General features: G+C 38.3%; 1 protein-coding gene across 1 annotated transcript; it reads right to left on the bottom strand.

The window, feature by feature from the left end:
* Window positions 1-444: 444 nt before the first annotated feature.
* On the bottom strand, window positions 445-15,443 carry GPI (glucose-6-phosphate isomerase; the record flags this gene model as incomplete). Its single annotated transcript, XM_010717740.2, has 16 exons — window positions 445-554; window positions 641-716; window positions 1,260-1,388; window positions 2,544-2,620; window positions 2,975-3,104; window positions 3,454-3,606; window positions 3,830-3,873; window positions 5,514-5,574; window positions 6,547-6,600; window positions 7,364-7,408; window positions 8,417-8,488; window positions 10,186-10,332; window positions 10,421-10,504; window positions 11,671-11,790; window positions 14,400-14,468; window positions 15,336-15,443. Coding segments are annotated over 16 exons (1,440 nt in total), but the record flags the coding sequence as incomplete, so codon positions are not given.
* Between the last annotated feature and the right edge of the window lie 3,277 nt (window positions 15,444-18,720).

Genomic DNA, 18,720 nt, shown 5'->3' with positions numbered 1-18,720 from the left:
TAACTCCACTATATGAAAAATTAAAGGTAGTCACTCTTCTTGACTAGCAAATGCCAATCAAGATGCCTATTAAGTGTTTCAAGAGGTAAATTCTTGTCCCCCCTAATTTAAAAGGGACATTATTTTCCCCTCTACTTGTCAGAGTATGAATTCAGCCTGCTTGACTATCTTCTTGTTATTACTGTATCTCTTCAGCATTCACAGTTGGTTACTTATTTAATCTAAAAAGCAAAAGTCCCCAAACTGAAGTTACACTTAGGGTCATTACTCATGGCTGGACAAGGGTACACAGTGATCTATTCCTAAAAAAAATTTTTTTTAAATATATATATAAATTTTTTTTTTCATGGCTTACATTTAAAACTATTCTATCCTATATTTGTTTGATTTAAATATTCCACTATTTTTCATCATCTTCTCTAAGACATGACATATTAGGGAGTATGACAGTTAGTAAATACACAAGAAACAGATCAAGAGAACTTACCCCCACTGATCATAGCTGTTAATATCCCAGACAACCCCCTGAACAAATATCTTGTGCTCATACATGGCTAATAAAAAAAAGAAAAAGACTTGATCAATAACCTTATCATGAAGTCTTAAAAAGCATTTGCAGTCTTAAGATCCATTTACTTACCAATGATTGCTCCCAAGGTGAATGGGTTGAGTTTTGTAAACATGATGGAATTGGTTGGGCGATTACCTTCAAAGACCTTTCAAAAACAAGAGGTACACTACAGTACAGTGCATTGCAATGAGTTTCTAATGCAAGCTCCATATTTTCCCTACAGCCCACATAAAATTATTTATATTAGCAGCAAATACGGAATCACAGCGTCCTGAAAGCTTTAAAAGCTACCTCTTCAATCACAAAGCTGTATTCTCATACTCTGCACTTTCTCCATTGTTTATTAGAAGCAATGGCAAAATGATAACTCCAAGCACTGCTACTATCACTACAGCTCTGGAAAGTGGCAAAACACAAACCTGGGGCACTGAAGATACAGTTTTTTCTCCAAAATGCCTCAAAAGAGTTCCAGTCATTATGTTTAATAGTAGTGCCATTTACAGACTGCTCCACTACACCTGACAACCTTTAATACTACTTTCACTGCTGTGAAGACAGTAGCACTTGATAGCCACCTGAGTGCATGCCCCCCTTACCAACCTCCATCAAGCAGCTTAACACCACAAATCCCTCACCACAGCAATATTACTAATCAGAAAGAAACTGAAAAATGACAGAGCCTGCCTACCTTATGGGGAAGAAGCTTCTCCAGAGCATCTCCACTCAGTCCAGCTGCTTGCAGTTCCTTACGAGCTTCATCAGCAGTCTTTCCTTTCATCAAGGCCTCAGTCTGAGCAAGGAAGTTGGCCAAAAGGATCTAGGAGGTAAATATATGAACTCAAGCTATTATTTCCTTAGATAGAAAAGTGATTCTCAGTGCCTGAATCCAGACGGATGTACTCTAGTGACACATCATATTTTTAACACTATGGAAGTAAAGTGTGCTAATTTTGTGTATTACACCTGCCACTGCTTTTTACCTCAGTGCTACTGATTACTATTTCAACAGTACATGCATTCAAAAACACCCAGGTTTGCTTCGAGAAATCCTGTCCCTGCTGGAATAAATAGTGAACATCCTAGCACGAGCAAATGAAGCTGCATTTTGTATATCCCTTTCACACTGACTGTCCTTTCTGGAAAAGCGAAATTGGACAACTATTATGTTTTTACTCTGTGAAGGGTAACTCTAACAGTACACCAGTACAACAGAAGTTTAGGTTACTATTCCTTGCCTAATGTTCAATTGCAAGTTGATGGGTAGCTTTTTCCTATCAGCTATAGTGAAAATTAACATTTATTGCATCCATAAGAAAAAAACCCATTTTCTCTTTCACAGATCCATCTTGTAAGTAGCATAGTTTGTATTACAACTGAAGAAAGTTGCTGGTACGGAACCCAAATAACATTTTTAACCTTAAATCACCACAATACTGAAGTTTAGCTGACAAGACATGCTTTTTCTGAATTATGCAGCAAGTGATTAACCTGAACACTTGTTTCCACATATGAAATAAATAGTTCAACACCGTTCCTTGAAAATCCTTAACTGGATAACTAAAACAGGTTTCAAAGATTTGCATGGGAGGTTACAGCCCTAAGCATGCTGGTAGAAAGAACTGCAACAGCATCTGAGGAAACTTTCACCAGCTCTGATAATATGCTTCTTCCTACTCCTTTAAATTCCTACAAGGAAGCTTATCTCCACAAGTCTAGTTTATCATCTACTTCCAGCCTCCACAGGCCACACTGTTGATGTCCCTCAATAATAAAGCTACTGTTCTTGAAGAACAAGCATGCCTCTAATCAAGTAACTATAATTTAGATTTTTTCAAATCTGTTGTAAATATTCATGAGTCTGCATGTATGATTTTCAAAGGGACATTTAGAAATCAGGTGCACTGCAAAACTGGATAAGCTTCAATGCCTTCAGTGTCAAGAAAGATGAGTATTCTGATAAAGATTTAATTACCTTGTGATGCAAGCCATTTCTGATAGGATGCTGAGTCTGAACTGGGATCATGAAGTCACAGGGAATCATGCGTGTTCCTACAAGAAAAGCCATGTTAAGAGCCCTGCATTAGAAGGAAATTTAAAACACTAAATTCTCACTTCATGTTGAGTTATTGGTAGACTTGCCACTTCAAAGATTTTCTAGGTCATGTATTAGGGGGAATGACAATACAGCTTAATAGTTTCAGTTTTAGTTGACTCTCTGCATTCTAGGAAAGACACCTACATGTTATGGCCTTCTACACCACTAATTAAGAGCACAAAAGTAGTGTCATACATGCCTAGACAGAAGCCCAAGCCTAGCTTCTAAACCAGTGTAAATTCTGAAGACTCTTACAGCTTTGTAGCCAGAATTAATTCCAAAACAAAGTAGTGAACATTCTGTTTTACCTTGATGAATGAGTTGGTAAAATGCATGCTGCCCATTGGTGCCAGGTTCTCCCCACACAATAGGGCCAGTATTGTAGTCCACACGAGATCCTTTCTTGGTAATGTATTTGCCATTAGATTCCATGTCACCCTAAAAGGAAAGAGTACTATTATCTTTCTCATAGAACCACACACTATCAGTACAAGCTTTCATACATACTTAAAGTGCTGCTCATTAATAGAAATATCATAAGGATACATAACTGCTTAATTTATGGACACAAACTTAACTGACAATCTAAGGAAAAAAATAAATATCTAAATTACTTGAACAAATTGGATTGTAGCTATCTTCACACAACTTTACGTCCCTGACTACATGAATTTATGTAGTTATAATTTCAACCTGGAAACATACATTCTCATTCTAGAACCAGGTCAGAAACATCTTTATTCTTTATCCGCGCTTTTTGAAATCTTCTTCTCCAGATGAACCTTACCTGCTGGAAGTAGGCAGCAAAGCGGTGCATATATTGGTCATAGGGCAGCAATGCATGGGTTTCACATCCGTAGCAATTTATATACCACACCCCCAGCATGGCCAAGAGAACAGGCACATTCTTCTCCAGTGGAGCAGTATGGAAGTGTTTATCCTATTAAATAAATAAATAAAACATTTTCCTTACAGCAATTGTCATACCTCCCAAATCTTTAAGTGCTTTGTTTTTTTTTAAACTGCTGTTTTGATCCACAGAGCTCCCAGAGCAGCATCATTTTACAAGCACTGCAAGAGCACAGGGAGATGAACTTTGAAAGGCAGTCAGTTTCTAGTTACTGTGCTAAGAAACAAATTTGAAATAGGCAGCCCAAACTCACCATCCAGTGGCCTCCGGCAAGCAGGCTCTCAAAGTTGTCAAAACCTAACGATTGAAAAAAGAGTCAGTCTGAACTTACAGCTAGATGTCATCTTTCTGGCAGAGACAAGCCTGGAACAGCCTGAGATTATTTTGTACACAGAAAGGCTCCCAACCACTCACTGAGTTTAAAGTTATACTCTGACTTCTGAAATCTGTGCCCCAGACTTATTAGTTATGATTAAGGCATGGATTAAATGCAAGACCAACTTCAGGAATCATACTTCACAAACTTCACCTAAGCTCCATCCAGACAGAATGGGCAACTGGAAGGAAACCAAAGGCAGTTGACATGCATTAGTCAAGGCTACTGTTTCCAGTTTCCCCACTTACTGCTACAGTGGAAAAGCTTGTCCAAAGTAAAATAGGCCAATAAAACAGGAATTTCTGCATTGAGTCTGCAGATGCACACCTGCAGTAAGGTCTTTTAAAAAAGATTTTGAAGAGGAAGTTTCTTCTTCCTTCCTTGTTCTCTTAAGAAACCAAACATTTGATTGTTTGCTATACAGATAAGGGATTTAATCACTATTTATTTTCTCTAATGAATATTTTACTAATATTCTTTCTCACAGGAAGCCAGAAACCCTGACCGCCATATGGAAAAAACCCTATGAGATTGTGGTGAAGTGTCTGACAATCAAAGCAGGAGCTCTACCTATGGTCAGGGGGCAGCTCTGGCAGATGAAGGATGTAAGATCAAGCAGCACAGACAGACTGGCACATCAGCAGTCAGCACCGTATCTGTCTGACAGCACAGATGAACAATTTATTGCAGACAAAACAGTAAGTGCCTGACGCTTATTTTGCTGTTCAAGTACGCTTTTCCCACATATGACAACTCCTGTTAACACCATTCCAAGAATTCCACAACCAGTGTTTTTCTTTTGATGTTATTCTAAGGAAATTCTAGCTTTCATTAATAACTTTATGGTCTCAGAATAAATACTGGAAAGGAATGATGAAGGAAGAGACACAGGAATGTACGACAGCCTGTTCATCAACAAAAAGCACTTCCCAGAGCTCTTTCACACACACTCTGTACTCGCCACCTGCATGTGAGATATGCATCAGACACCAATGGTGCCTCAGAGCACTAAGATAGGTGAGGATCAATTTACAGGGCCATCTATGTTTGCTTCACAACCAACTGCAGATAGACTGTAGAGTCTAGTGGTATATGAATGTGTTTTTAAGAGAAAGTAGTGGAGCAGGAAGTATATGATGGGAGAAAGAACTGTTTCCACTCACAGCTCTCATGCAGAATTTGAGACAATTTTTTTTGGTGCACTGAAGTGTATATGCTGTCACAAACTTGATACTCTTAAATAGTTGAGGCAAATCAGTTATGAGATTTAGTTTTCAAGGCTGATGTGGCTTTACAAAAGCCAAGCACTTTTGGCTACGCAGGCAACTGAAGCGATAATCTGACCATTTCTACATACATAGGAGCAATTTCCAAGATGTCAGAAGTACTATTAAATGTCATTTCCTTTGCATCCACTTGTTTCAGCATAAACATTCACCTACTTACAGAAGAGGTTGGATAAAACTGTCTGTCCCAAATTTAATTCACAATCCAGTACTGTTCAGTTATTCTACAAGTATATTCCCCAAATAAGATTCTTGTTAATCATATGAATACCTACCAATATGAAGGGCAATGGAGAGACCAATGGCTGACCACAGAGAATAGCGACCACCAACCCACTGAAAACAAAAGAGTGGTTTACACAGGAGAAGCAGAAGATTTTGAAATTCAAACTTATTCAAACTACTACAAAATAGCTGAATGTTTAGACTACTTTCAGCAAAATATTGTGTCTGGATTATCAACAAAAACATCCCATGGCATAGTCAAGGGGACCTTATAGCAACCCTTTAACAAATATTTAAGTAGGCATTTCTTTGAGAATGTAAAGTTTTCTACCTGATCTAGAAGCTATGATTTATATGATACCTGCTGAAGCAGTTCCCTTCAGAATGTCTGCAGCTCACTTTGAAATACAAACTTTAAATTTAATATTAACTGTTTTTCTACTACTCGTGCTCTATAAGCACAATCTGCTTCAGCAAGGTTTTGACATTACCTAGGGAAAGGTAACACTCTAGGTAAGTTCTAAACTGCAGCTATAAGATCTAGTATGTCAGGCACAGTCAATCAGACAAACCAGACTGATCTGAAGCAGAAGGGTCAAGGCTAGATGCACTATACTTAAGATATGCATGTGCTATAAAATATCAAAGTTAGACTCCTGTTTCTAATGTTTGACCTTTACAGGCGTAGATTATATACAGTAGACCCCAACAGTCAAATGTCACAGCTTATAATAACTAGGAATAAGGTAATACTTCTATCTCCTATTACCCAGCAGATGATTAGTCAGCCAAGAACATAGAAGGCTCCTCTCCAGATCTCTAAACCATTCTGTTAAAATCCTGTTGTCAAAGATAAGACTAGTCTACTTGTTAGGCACACTCTTAGTTTGTTTCATGACTTTTCACATGTTTCAGTGCTAAGAATACAAGTTCTATTTTGGAGGGGGGGGGATTTTTTTGTTGTTTCATGTTTGGTCAGTCACATCTAGTCAAGATTTTCTTAGAATAACTTAATTTATTCAATAGATATTTTAACTATTATGGATATTCTAACCACTGCACAACTTTAAGACTTCTACTTACATCCCAGAACTCAAACATGTTCTCAGTGTCAATTCCAAACTCTTTAACTTTAGGCTAGAATAAAAAGTAGGGAAGATTAAAACATTTTTAAAAAATTTAATGTCCAGCAAATATGAAACAAGTTTGGTGCCTATTAAATACACAATTGCCCAATTACATGTACTTTAAAATTACATCGCTTCCATCATAAATATAAAACCTACTTACATTTCCAAATACCATTATCACCATTCAGCAGTTCTGACTGCCAAGACATACATTCCTCACAATAGAAGAATAGCAATATAGTTAGGACTGACACTGTCCTAAATGGAAAAAGGAACTTCACACCAGATTACTTGACAACCTCTCACTTACTGCAGAGTCTAATTGCTGCATCTCTTTCCAACTCAGCCTTTTTCCCCCCATGAAATGCCATGTCAGTGCACGTCATGCTCATTGCATGCAATATTCACACAAGCTACCTGCATTACTTCAGCAAATATCTGAAGAGTTTAAGAGTACTATTTGTTTATAGAGAAACTGCATGCACATATACTTAAGAAGTAACAGGTACCACTCTTAATATCAGAAAGCTTGAAGTATGTATCATTTCAGATTCACAAAGCTCTAGAAGAGAAAGTAATCTACAGTGGTGCTACAGTTCAGTACTCTGGAAGTGTTCCAATTATTTTCAGTAGAATAAATGCATTATTTTAATAGGAAGTCTAACTAAAACACCGTTACTTGAATATCAATAAAGGCTTCCTTACTTGATTGTACAGTGAAACTATCTTAAAGGTACACAAAAGAAAGTCTAAATAAGACTTATACTTACACCATTGGTAGACAAGGCAACAAAGTGCTTGGCCACAGCTGAAGGCTTAATAGAAAATGAAGACCATTAGATGTGGAATGTTAATTATTTTCATTTCTTGTTATAAAACCTATTTGCTCCTATTTTACATGTAAGAAAAAATAGCTCACTATTATCAGTTATTTTTGCATTTATCAACTTAAAATCATCTTATTCACATTCACTGTAAGACTTGGCAGCATGCCCATCCAAAAGAAAGTGTGTTCTGACAACGTTCTCATGAAGCTCTCTCACTGGAAGCAGAGGCTACTTGGAGTAGCATACCATTTTTTCCAAGTACATAATCAGCCTGCTGCATCACTAATGCCACTCCTGAACACTTCAACTTTGTCGTACCCCTCTCTCCTAAGGAGGAAGGATCAATTACAACTGCAACTACTGATAAATCTCAAGCTAGAGATTTAGACTTAGGTCTTTCAGTGACTGTTCTGGCAAACTTCTATAATGAGAAACTTCAAAGCCCAGTTTTCAACCTAACTACAGCTATTCTGACTAGAACACGTTAAAGATTATATGAACTACCTGAGCAAGCAGTATTTGCTTCTTCCTTCTAAAGGTCAGAAACAGGAGGGAGTTAAGTTAAATACAAGGTTTCTATTCAAACCACAGCCACCTGCTATGGAATCTCTGTATACTACTTAAACCATAGTTTTGTTTCTAGTTTTGAAAAACGTGACAAGAATTGGAATATAATGACATATTCTTTGATTTCCATGCCAGTGGTACCACCAAACCATTAGTCAGCCCTAAGGCAGATACTATCATGTATTTAAGGGCAGAATTTGGGAGAGAAAAAAAAATGACGACAACACAAAACTTGTTTTATCGCTTCCATCAGACAGCTTGTCACTAACCATGATGTATTTCAACATTCTCTAGAGCATTTGCTAAGCTATGCAGCTTACATTTGGGCAGTTATTGGCCCTGCTCCAAAGCATGCTTAAAATGAGTAAGGAAAAACTGCACAACAGGAATCAGTTGTGTTCTGTTACGTAACCCAAGCATTAGACTTACATCCTTAGCAGCATGTAGGAACCACTCTTTGGCCGTTACTGCATTGGTGATAGTTTCTTGGGTGGTGAAAGTCTGAGAATCAGAAAATGAAGACGCATTTTATACTTAAAATTGAAACAAGTTCAGGTTGCTAAAACATCATTTAGTATTAATCTGCTGTGGTTATTTGGAATAGAGGCTCATTACAGACAGTTGTTGCCACACTCCAGAAAAAAAAAAGCAAGCTTAACAAACCAATTTATCATTTTGCTGGAATTGAAATCATTACTCCCCATTTCCTTCCCTCCCTAGAAGTGGCGTACAAACCTGAAAACTGAAGTTTCCTATTTCAGTATTTCACTAAACATTAAGTTTTAATCACTCAAAAAGGAAATAATCAAGCTTCAAAACAGGACAATCCACCTGGCCTGTCCTCTTGATCTTTAATTCCTTCTCTTCCAAGAAGCAGCACTCATTTCTGCTAAAAGTATTTTGCTGATTAAACATTTTCCTGCTTCATGAAGTGTGCAAAGAAGTTCAGTCATGCAGATCTGCAAAGAGCCACAACCATTCTGATGTACTCAACCATCTAAATTTTCCTTTTAGGTTGAATGTAGTGTTCACTCTTCTCTCATCTATCTCAAGACGTATTTCATTACGAAACACAGGCCTGCTATGGCAAACAAGAAAATGCCATTCACCCTCTTCCAAAGATATTTAATTATCCAAGTACAGCTTGGCAAATAGAAACTGAAGAGTTACTCTTAATCTGGCAGTCTGAGGCTTTGAACCACGATGCTTGAACTCAGTTATTCAAAACTGACCATTAGCATTACTTTGTGAAGTTTTTTTTTTAATTATTATTCCATAAATTGCTCTGCCACAGTATTGCCAAAATAAGATAATGAGCACCAGAGTAGAGCATGGCCAGCATTACACACATTAATTTATTGCAGATTCTGTCCTCAACAGTAAGAGCCTACTGTGCTTCAGAAATCAAACAACCCAAATTATGTAATATAGAATTCTGTCTTCAATTTCCTCTGATAAGAGGGAAGTAGTAAAGGAAGTAAACAATGATGGCGCTAGCAATTAAGCATTAAATTTAAAAATAAGCTTATTAATAAGCTGAGACTTAAAAAGGCAGTTATTACATCTGTACTCAAAAATGAAATGTCATTAACACTACCATCAGCCTGTCTTTGCTTGTTCATAAAGCAAGAAGCTTAGCATTTACTGTGCCCAAGGATGCCAACATTTATGTTATTTAAGGTAGTAGTAAAAGATCTTCTAAAACAGAATGAAGATTCCTAAACTACATTAATGTGAAAAAATCAGTGGAAAAAAAAAAACAAACAGCACTACTGACCAATTAACATCGTACTTTGTAATAAACAATATGAAAGACCACAAGCAGAATTAAGGAATGTGATAAAAACTGAGTTTTATGTGAGATGACACACCCCACCCACAGCAAGGTATAGCAAAGCAGACTTTTGAGAACATAACTTAAATTTGTGTTGACTGAGAAACACTCAAGACAACAAGAACTTGCTCATGCATTACTTGTGAAGGCTGGCTGAATCACTTCCAGTGCTGGACTACTGTACCCCTGAATATTTCAGTAGCAGTACAAACTTCAATTCCAAGTTTAGGAAGAATAAGAACAGGCTTTTTTAGAAATAGTTCTCTTTACAGATACCTAATTTAGACTTTCCTGTGGAAGAATCTGTTTTGACTGAATCCTTCATCACTTGAAAAAGTCATACCAGTGACGTTCTTAGACATACCTTTGATGCAATGATGAAGAGCGTGGTTTCTGGGTGGAGCTCAGCTAGGGTTTTGGCTATATGAGTACCATCAATGTTAGATACAAACCAAACACGTGGACCTCCCTTGGAGTATGGTTTCAAGGCTTCAGTTACCATCAGAGGCCCCTGGAGAGAAGTAGCAGTTAGGTTGTCTTAATTGTACATATGCACATACAAAAAAGATGAGAAAGATATATACATGTCAGGAGCTTACCAAGTCAGAGCCACCAATCCCAATATTGACCACATCAGTTATAGCTTTTCCAGTGTAGCCTTTCCATTCACCACTACGGACTTTCTAATGCAGGGAGGGAAAGAACATAGTAAGTATTTTATGCTATTTATATGTTGAAGTTAACAATTCTAACACTGGAAGCAGGCTGTGTTTTCAAGTACTGTTGTAGAGGATCTCCTAAGACAACTCAGTTTTATACTAACTTCTTTGAAGCAAGTGCTAACTAAGCGCCTAGCTAGCAGTTAGAAGTTTAACACACATTTATAGCAAACTGCAAAATTAAATCTTGCCTTCCTGAATGTGAATTATTATAGCATTTACAATGAATGAGTATAAAAGCAAAATAAGTCAAGCTAAAAATGAAAAAATTTTAGGTACTGAATTATTTGCATGAGATGTTTGACTCAAGTTTTTATTTTACGTGTCCTTAATTAGCAAAATCACTTCTAATTAAAGTGGAAAACTTTGTAATAAAGCCTTACAGAAAATACTTATGGGCAAACCGAGCATCTTTAAGACTTCTCTACTGCATATTTATGTATATGTTGCACTGAAACATCTGGAGTTTAGCTTTGAAGCGTATGGAATTCTCTACTCTATTCTTGCTGATTTTTAACAATTATTGAGTCCCAACAAGAAAAAAATACAATGATTAAGCAGTATCAAAACACTGCACTGACTTCTGTCCATTGTGTACTATCCATACATCAAATGCTACTCTAATCCCTAAAGGTATCTTTCCAGTATCATGTGCACTTCTACGTAAACTCTCCCATTCTAAAGCATTGTTTCTACAACAACTTAAGCTGTTGATCATGCTGATAGTTCATCTCCTTCTCTGCATATGTTTTTAAGCAAAAGCATTGTTTTACTTCCTGCAAATACAGAACCATTTTTAGTAAGCACCATCACATAGCCTGTAAATGATGTTGCCATGGTTTTTAAATTCCACCTGCCTAGGTGAGTCAACTAAAACAAGGATCTTTGTTAATCTTTCCAAAGATGCTGTTTAGTAAGATTTATTTTAAATCTGCATTGGAAGTGATATTCCGGCTGATGAGTTTCAGCAAAGTAATAATTCCACATTTGAACCAGTAATGTTAGAAACCTGCATAAAGAAGCAGAGAATAGACTGCGAATCAGCCTACAATCAACACTTGACGACATGCATATAAGGAAACCTGACTGATTACAGTATATGAAAGGTAAGTTATGGTGGAACTCGATACCTGGCAGAAGTGTTTCATTTTGTCCAACACTTTGTTTACTTCTGGAACAACATCTTTCCCATCTACAAGTATTGGGGTATTGGAACGATTTCTCAGAGCAATATGAAGCACAGCTCGGTTCTGAAACAAGAGGGAAAGAGACAGTACAAGTCAGAAGTAACTCCAAAGCTTCCCATCCAGAAGGCACTACAATCTTAAAACACCATTAAAAACTCTTCAGATTAACTGCAATTGGCAGCAATCATTTGTGTGTATGTGTAGCAGAATGCTAAGTCACAGCCTGAAGCAGTGATTGAGCACCTGGTGAGAAGGCAGGGCCAACCCGGGAGCTCAGTGCATGCAGTGCACCTGATTGATCAGAAGGGGTGGAGCCAGGATGCACCCCTTCCCAGCCCTCATTTAAGGGTTGGCAGGGGAGGTGAGGGCATCTCATACTGGAGATCCCTGCATTCCTGAGGCCTTCCAAAGGTAAGCAGCTCTTTTCCCTCATTCCCATGGCTGCTGCATTTGGGCACATTCTCATTTGCTGTAGCTGAAGACCTTGCCATCCCATTATAGCATTACAGTACGTATACACACCACCAGCTACCTAATCACCCTCACTTCACAGAATCAGTGCAGAGGGCTCACAATCTCACCAAGTAAACAAATAGGTTATTTTAACTACTTTAAGGAGAGCACTCAAGATCCCTTACAAAGCACTGAGTATTTGAGGCTCAGAATTCAGCAATATTCAAGTCCTCGTTAGCACACTTTTTTCAGTCCTACAAAAGAGAAGTTTCTCTATTAATAAGGATATTAATAAAACAGTTCATTTCTTTGGTATTTTCTCAGTTATCCAGGAGTCTTTTCCATACACAGAGACAAATACATATTATTTTTCATCAGATACAGTAACCACATTATTATATCCACGGCTACAGTTAAAGGTTCCTTGAATATCCTACACACCAGATACACAGCAGTTGGTATCTATGGGAAAAAAATTATCCTATTAGCAGAGAATTAGCACAGCAACATGCATGCTGCCACAAGTCTGAACACTGAAATCTGACCTCTGACTTGCCTGTTCAGGAGCTTATGGTTTCAATCTAGAGCAAAGGAGCTGCAGTCAATACTAATGAATAAATTAAATAATTTGTCTCCTGTTTCATTGTTCTTCATAACAATGAGAGGCACTGAGAGACAAAGACCACACCAACAATATAGTCTACCACGTTATCATTTAAATACAAAATACTCATTCAAAAAAAAAAATAAAACTAGAGTTTGTGGTTTGAGTTGTTAATGATGAAGATGTGCTTAAATCTGCAGCAAACAGGCTTGTGTTGTTTTTTGTTTTTTTTTTTAAAAACCCTCTTGGCCATGGAATGCTATTACATGGTGAATATTGTCGTTATCTAGTTTCACAGATTTTTCTTCATCAAGACAAGTACTGGCATTCAAACTACTGTCTGCTGTTACACAAAAATACTTCCTAAGTTTTGGTAGGCGGTAAAGAATGCCCTCATAACAAGTGGTCAGATGTGTGCTACCTCATAACACACTGTCTTTGCAGCATATCAGGCTACAAGTTCTAACTCATCAGGACAAACACCTGGCAATATCATGCTTGAGCACGCTATAAAGAATTTCCACATAAGGACCAACCAAGCAGTCAATGCCTGCAGCACCAAATACAGACATGTCTTAAATACTTAACAATAAATATCTAAAGAATGCCCTAAATCAGAATAAGAGTAGTGGACAAGTCAGTTCTCGCCACTAAGCAGCACCCTTCTGTCTGGCTGCTCTAGGTTTATTCCATCAAGCTATTTGACAGCAATCTGTGTAAGGCCTCATCAACATTTCACCATGTCTACATGTTCATATTCCATAACTAAATCAATTTGCTGTTCTACATTAATCAAAAGTGATTTACACCAAATTTAATTTCAAGTCAAATTTTGATCAGAAATGAGAAGTAGCCTGAAAATTAAGAACACCAAAGTCATCATATAGTTTACTGTTAAATCAAGTCACCATATTCTGATGGCACTGAAGTAGGGAGGTAGCAGATGAAACCAAACGCATCATACAGTGTAATAGTGTGTTCAAGTGCTATTGGGCAAAGTACATCCTTCTGAAAAGACTTCAACCACCAAATATACTTTCTGGTAAAAAGCAAAGAATAACTCTAACCCTAAAATTCAACCAACCAAGCCAAAGTAAATACTTAGTTCTGCAAGTTTGCCTCAAACATACTCTAACGCAGGCAAACTAATAATTCTATATTATTGATTCCATCCTACTTTCAGTTTTAGGGAAAAAAAAGGTGCAGTTCTATCCTCTGCATGTTATAGTGAACATTTAAACATTGTAACTCTCAGATCTACAGATAGGAATATAACCACTCTTCTTGAAAGAGGTGGCTAATTTTTCAAGACAGTTAATAGTCTCTACTAGTAGAAGTACCCAAAACTAAGCAGCTTCAACAACCCAGAGCAGAGAGCCTTACACAACCTTATTCACATTTTCTTGTCTTTGTTAGAGCTGTTGAAATCTCTCCTGTAACTAATGAACAAATATTACAACTGCTTTCAGCATTTCAAACTAGCAATTACAGTAAGTTTTCCAAAGACTCATCTCTTACAAAGATGCATGAACATCCACAATACACACACACACACACACACACACACACACACACACAACTGAGGGGAAAGAGCTATGGACAGAAATAGCCTTACCTCAGTGAAGTTGATCTTCTCTCCACTAAACATTCGTTCTCTGGCACTTTCCACACCCCTTGACTTTGCCTGAGTAATGTAAAAATAGATTCCTCTTAAAAATAGCAAGAAGTCAACACGTACTGTAAAGGTCCAGCTAACAGAAAGGAGGGCAAGCTTTTACCACAAGACAGCCAAAGAGAAGTTGTTAGATGAAAGACTTACTATATGCTACTTTAAAAACAGATTTTCTCATTTTAAAGCAAGTATTTTTTTGCACATCATTTCCTTAACAGGATACATAGCAACACATTCAAGAGACAAAGATGTAGCGAGTAGACTTACTCACTGGGTTTCATCTTGTCAGACTGCTACAGGATCCATTTATGATAGTTTGTAACAGTTTAAGTATTTTTTAAAGAACAATTAAAACAGCATTAAAGCAGCAGAAGTGCTGTTTTAGAACTGTATCCCACCTGGTGTGGCGGAAGCAATAGTTAAGAAAGGGTTGTAATTATGAACAGCAAGCTGAAGTTAAAGACAAAAACTTCTTAAAACACCTCCAACTACAAGGGAATATCAAAACTACAACTCCGTGATGTATGAAACAATATTTCAGTTGCAGGTCAACAAGTCATCAGCTTTTCTTACAACTTGATCTTAATCCCTTATTTTACTACAGACTTCAGTAACAGTATGAGACACCAACCGGTCTGTTACAGAGAACAGGGCTTTTCAGTGAGCTCAAGAGAGATCTGAGTATTGAAAAATGGCCCAATTCCATGTAGCCAAAGGATAATGCAAGACTTCCAACAATGCCTATTAAGACTTACTAACTAATGATCTTGAACACGGAATCAAATTCAGAGCTAAATATGTATAAACAACACTAGAGTGGTCAGTTACAGGTAAGAGTTAACTTTCTCAGAACACTGAATTAACCAAAGTTTTTTTTACCAGTTCAATCAGCATTTTCATCACTTCTTCTGTAACCAGGTTCTTCGAGTAGTCCAGTAAGATATCCCCATGATCAGTATTCAGAGTCAGGCTATCAAAACAAACATTTCAGTTAATTGCACATTCATAAAGAATTTTCAGCAAGACAATGACAACTCTACAGTTCAGTAACTTGAACTCTAGTTGGTCTAAGTTAGTAAAGAGGACCTGAGAGACAAACTGGCCCCACAAGTTCTGTAATATGATTTACTAGAGAGTACATCATTTAAACTGAAGATTGCTGTTTCAAACAAGCTAAGTTATTGTGTCCATTTTCTGTCTGTAAAAACACAAACACAATGAAGTTTATTTAATGCATAGCTACATAATCACATTCTGTTTCACCGAGCTTTCTCCAGCAATTAGGTTTTTTCCTAAACACAATAGTTAAAAAAAAACTTATCACAATATGCTGCTGCTAAGAAAACCAAGCTGCTTTCAGTTACATACAGGTCATTTCAACAAATCCAGACATACTTTTTCCTACAGTAATACAAAAAGAGTTACATGTCTAAACAACTTAGAGAGAAATTACCTGCCAAGCACAATGCAGAATTCAATCTTGTTTGTGCAATGAACAGCCTCATTTTGCTCACAGCCTCAGTGGATTCTCTACATGATTTTACCAACCGTGAGAGCTATACACAAGCATTTCAGAAGACAGACATCTGAGGTTTACATCTGAGCTAAAACATTAAGACAGTAGTTGTTAGAAGCCAACTAAGCCCTTTCGTATTCACTAACCTCATATCTAAATGAGAATCTGTACAGCTCCCCTATTGTCCTTTACTATTTTCTACCAATTTCTTTGCACTAATCATCAACCTAATGAATAAAAACACTTACTCTGAACTCACACATCTAAGTCAGATGGCTTCAGACAAAAGCACAGCAAGTAACTTCTCCTAAGTTACTCTCATTTCTGCTCTACATGCTTGACCATAGGAAATCGCACATATCTAAACTGATGGCATTTCTGCCCTGCTTTTTCTTTCTCAATATTGAGGCCCCATAACATTCACCGTTATTTTAGTGCTAGCTGTGCTAGGAACTTCACAAGACAACACAGAGCATAGTTGCCATTCCAAAAAGATATGATGGAGCAGGCAATGATCTGGACAGGAAGACTGGGATGGATGGAATTTGTAATAACAATAATCAGCAAGGCCTGGACACCTTGCCTGTTTCAATAACTTAAAGAAAAATACTGGAAGAAACTGCAGCCAGATGGCATCCCAAGACATTATGCAAGAAGCAGCAGCAATGGCTACCAGTGAACACAGCTGGTCTAACTTCCCATGCATAACGCACAATACAGGCACGCATCCTAATCTCACCTGAACTCTTGAACCAAGGGTACCACCCTTTCTTTAAACAGAAGCAAAAAAAAAAAACCCAAAACCTTCAGCTCAGCTGCATTCTGCTACACTATCCATTCTGCAATGCGGCATCTGTTGAGAGCGCTGACTGGGTGGAACATCACTTGTCACGTAAGCCACATCCACACCTAAGTCACGCAGCCCGTCGCTGGAAAGTGGAAGGCTGACCATCCTTACAGACCTTACATCTGGGCAGCACACAAAGCCCAAGGTGTACCCTACAGGTCTGACCACACTGCATCAGGAAGAGGATGTGCAAGTTTTCACAAGTGGAGACAAGACAAAGAAAGAAAGGGTCGGTACTGCATAGGACACAGCCAGTGAGCGTTAGGTTCCTATAGTAACACTTAACAGCATGGAGTCCCTGAGGTGAGGTGCTCAAACTGAAAAATGGTTATTCTAAAGTTCTTACAACACAAGGACCAATAAGCACTTTTAAATGGGTGTAATTTTCTTTTTTCTTCAGAAGAAAGTCTATTATTTTATGCTCACACTCAGAAGAACTGACTGCCTTCATAAAGAAGCTCATGGGGGAAGAGGTGCTAATTACAGAGGCCCTTTGGGAAGCCCTCTGGGCCCAGCTCTCGGCAGATGCTAGCTATGAGTCAGATCTGCAGGATGGCAGCAGAGCAGGGATCAGTGACAAGTGTGCAAGCTGATCTGCCCAACTGAACCTGGCTGTCTGTTCAGCACTTTTATTTGCTCCCACGAAGTTCTCCTGGCAGTGCACAGTGCATGGATTTATCACAAAATGGGACCAAACCCATGAAGAAGAAATAAAACAATCTCTGAATACAACTGTTTCTTCTCCTTACAGTTTGCTTAAACAAACGCAAACTTGGAGAGCTATGTGAGACAGGTGGCCTTCACAAAATGCATTTCATAAGAAAAATACAAGTTGGATAACCGCATTCTGGGGGACACACACTGACTGCTTCCAGTACGGAGCTGCACATGAGCATGTGTGTGCTTAAAGCATCACTTGTCAAATAACTTCCAGTTAATGGTATACAGTTGTAGCATAACATCTGAAGTCTACAACATAATCACAAGAAATTCAATACATACTATTTGAAATGAAGACCAGATTTTATGGTTAAAGTAGCTTAGTGAGGCAGCAGCTAATAAGACTAAACTTCAGTGTTGTAAGCAGCACCTCAGTCATATCTTAGGATTTACTCAGCCAGTCTGCTTCAGCTCTCTTTCGTCCTATGGGAACTATCCTATGGATATTAGGAGAGTCAGTCTCTTGAAATGTATGGGGGATATGGAAAGCTCACAAGCAGAACATTATTTCCTACTGAAAAAAGATTTAACTAAGATTAATAAAACTGTTCTTCTTATAGTTAAGCAACATTCTGTTAGAGGAGCCAGATAAAGTCAGCTGTCCAAAAACTTGGCACACCTTTTCCATCCCTGCAAAATGGCTACGTGGAACTTCACATGTAGTGTTTCGTTACAGTTTAAATAGCATGTAATAAGCTCAAGGGGAAAGAAGTCTCGACCTGGGATGCTGAAAGAAGCATTGACACATGCAACAAAGAAGTCCTATCTCTGCATTTAAGAACAGAAGCTCACTGTGCCTGCACTGCCCAGGCTTACATGGAACCGAGCATCAGCGATGCACCTCCACACACACAGACCCGTCTGACTGCTACAGCCCAGCAGAGCACTTGAAACAGCACTACCATTTTACAGAGGAAACCAAAGGCTCTCACATCGCTTCACGTCTTACTTCCTTTAGGGGAGAAAAAAAAAAAAGCGTTGCAAGGTGCCGGCTACTACACGGGCTGCAGGAGTTGAGGCAAGCAGGGCCGCTTGGGGGCGAGGGCCGGCTCTGCCCTAACCCCGGCAGCCGGGGGCAAAGAAGCGGCTCCGGCCATCACCGCAGTCATCTTATCGCGGGGCTTATCATGACTAAGCACGCGGCCGCGAGATGGCCGCCCCACAATGCCGCCGTGCAGCCG

This window comes from Meleagris gallopavo, chromosome 13 (genome assembly GCF_000146605.3).
Source record: "Meleagris gallopavo isolate NT-WF06-2002-E0010 breed Aviagen turkey brand Nicholas breeding stock chromosome 13, Turkey_5.1, whole genome shotgun sequence".
Taxonomy (NCBI): domain Eukaryota; kingdom Metazoa; phylum Chordata; class Aves; order Galliformes; family Phasianidae; genus Meleagris; species Meleagris gallopavo.
This window is presented reverse-complemented; position numbering and strand designations above follow the sequence as displayed.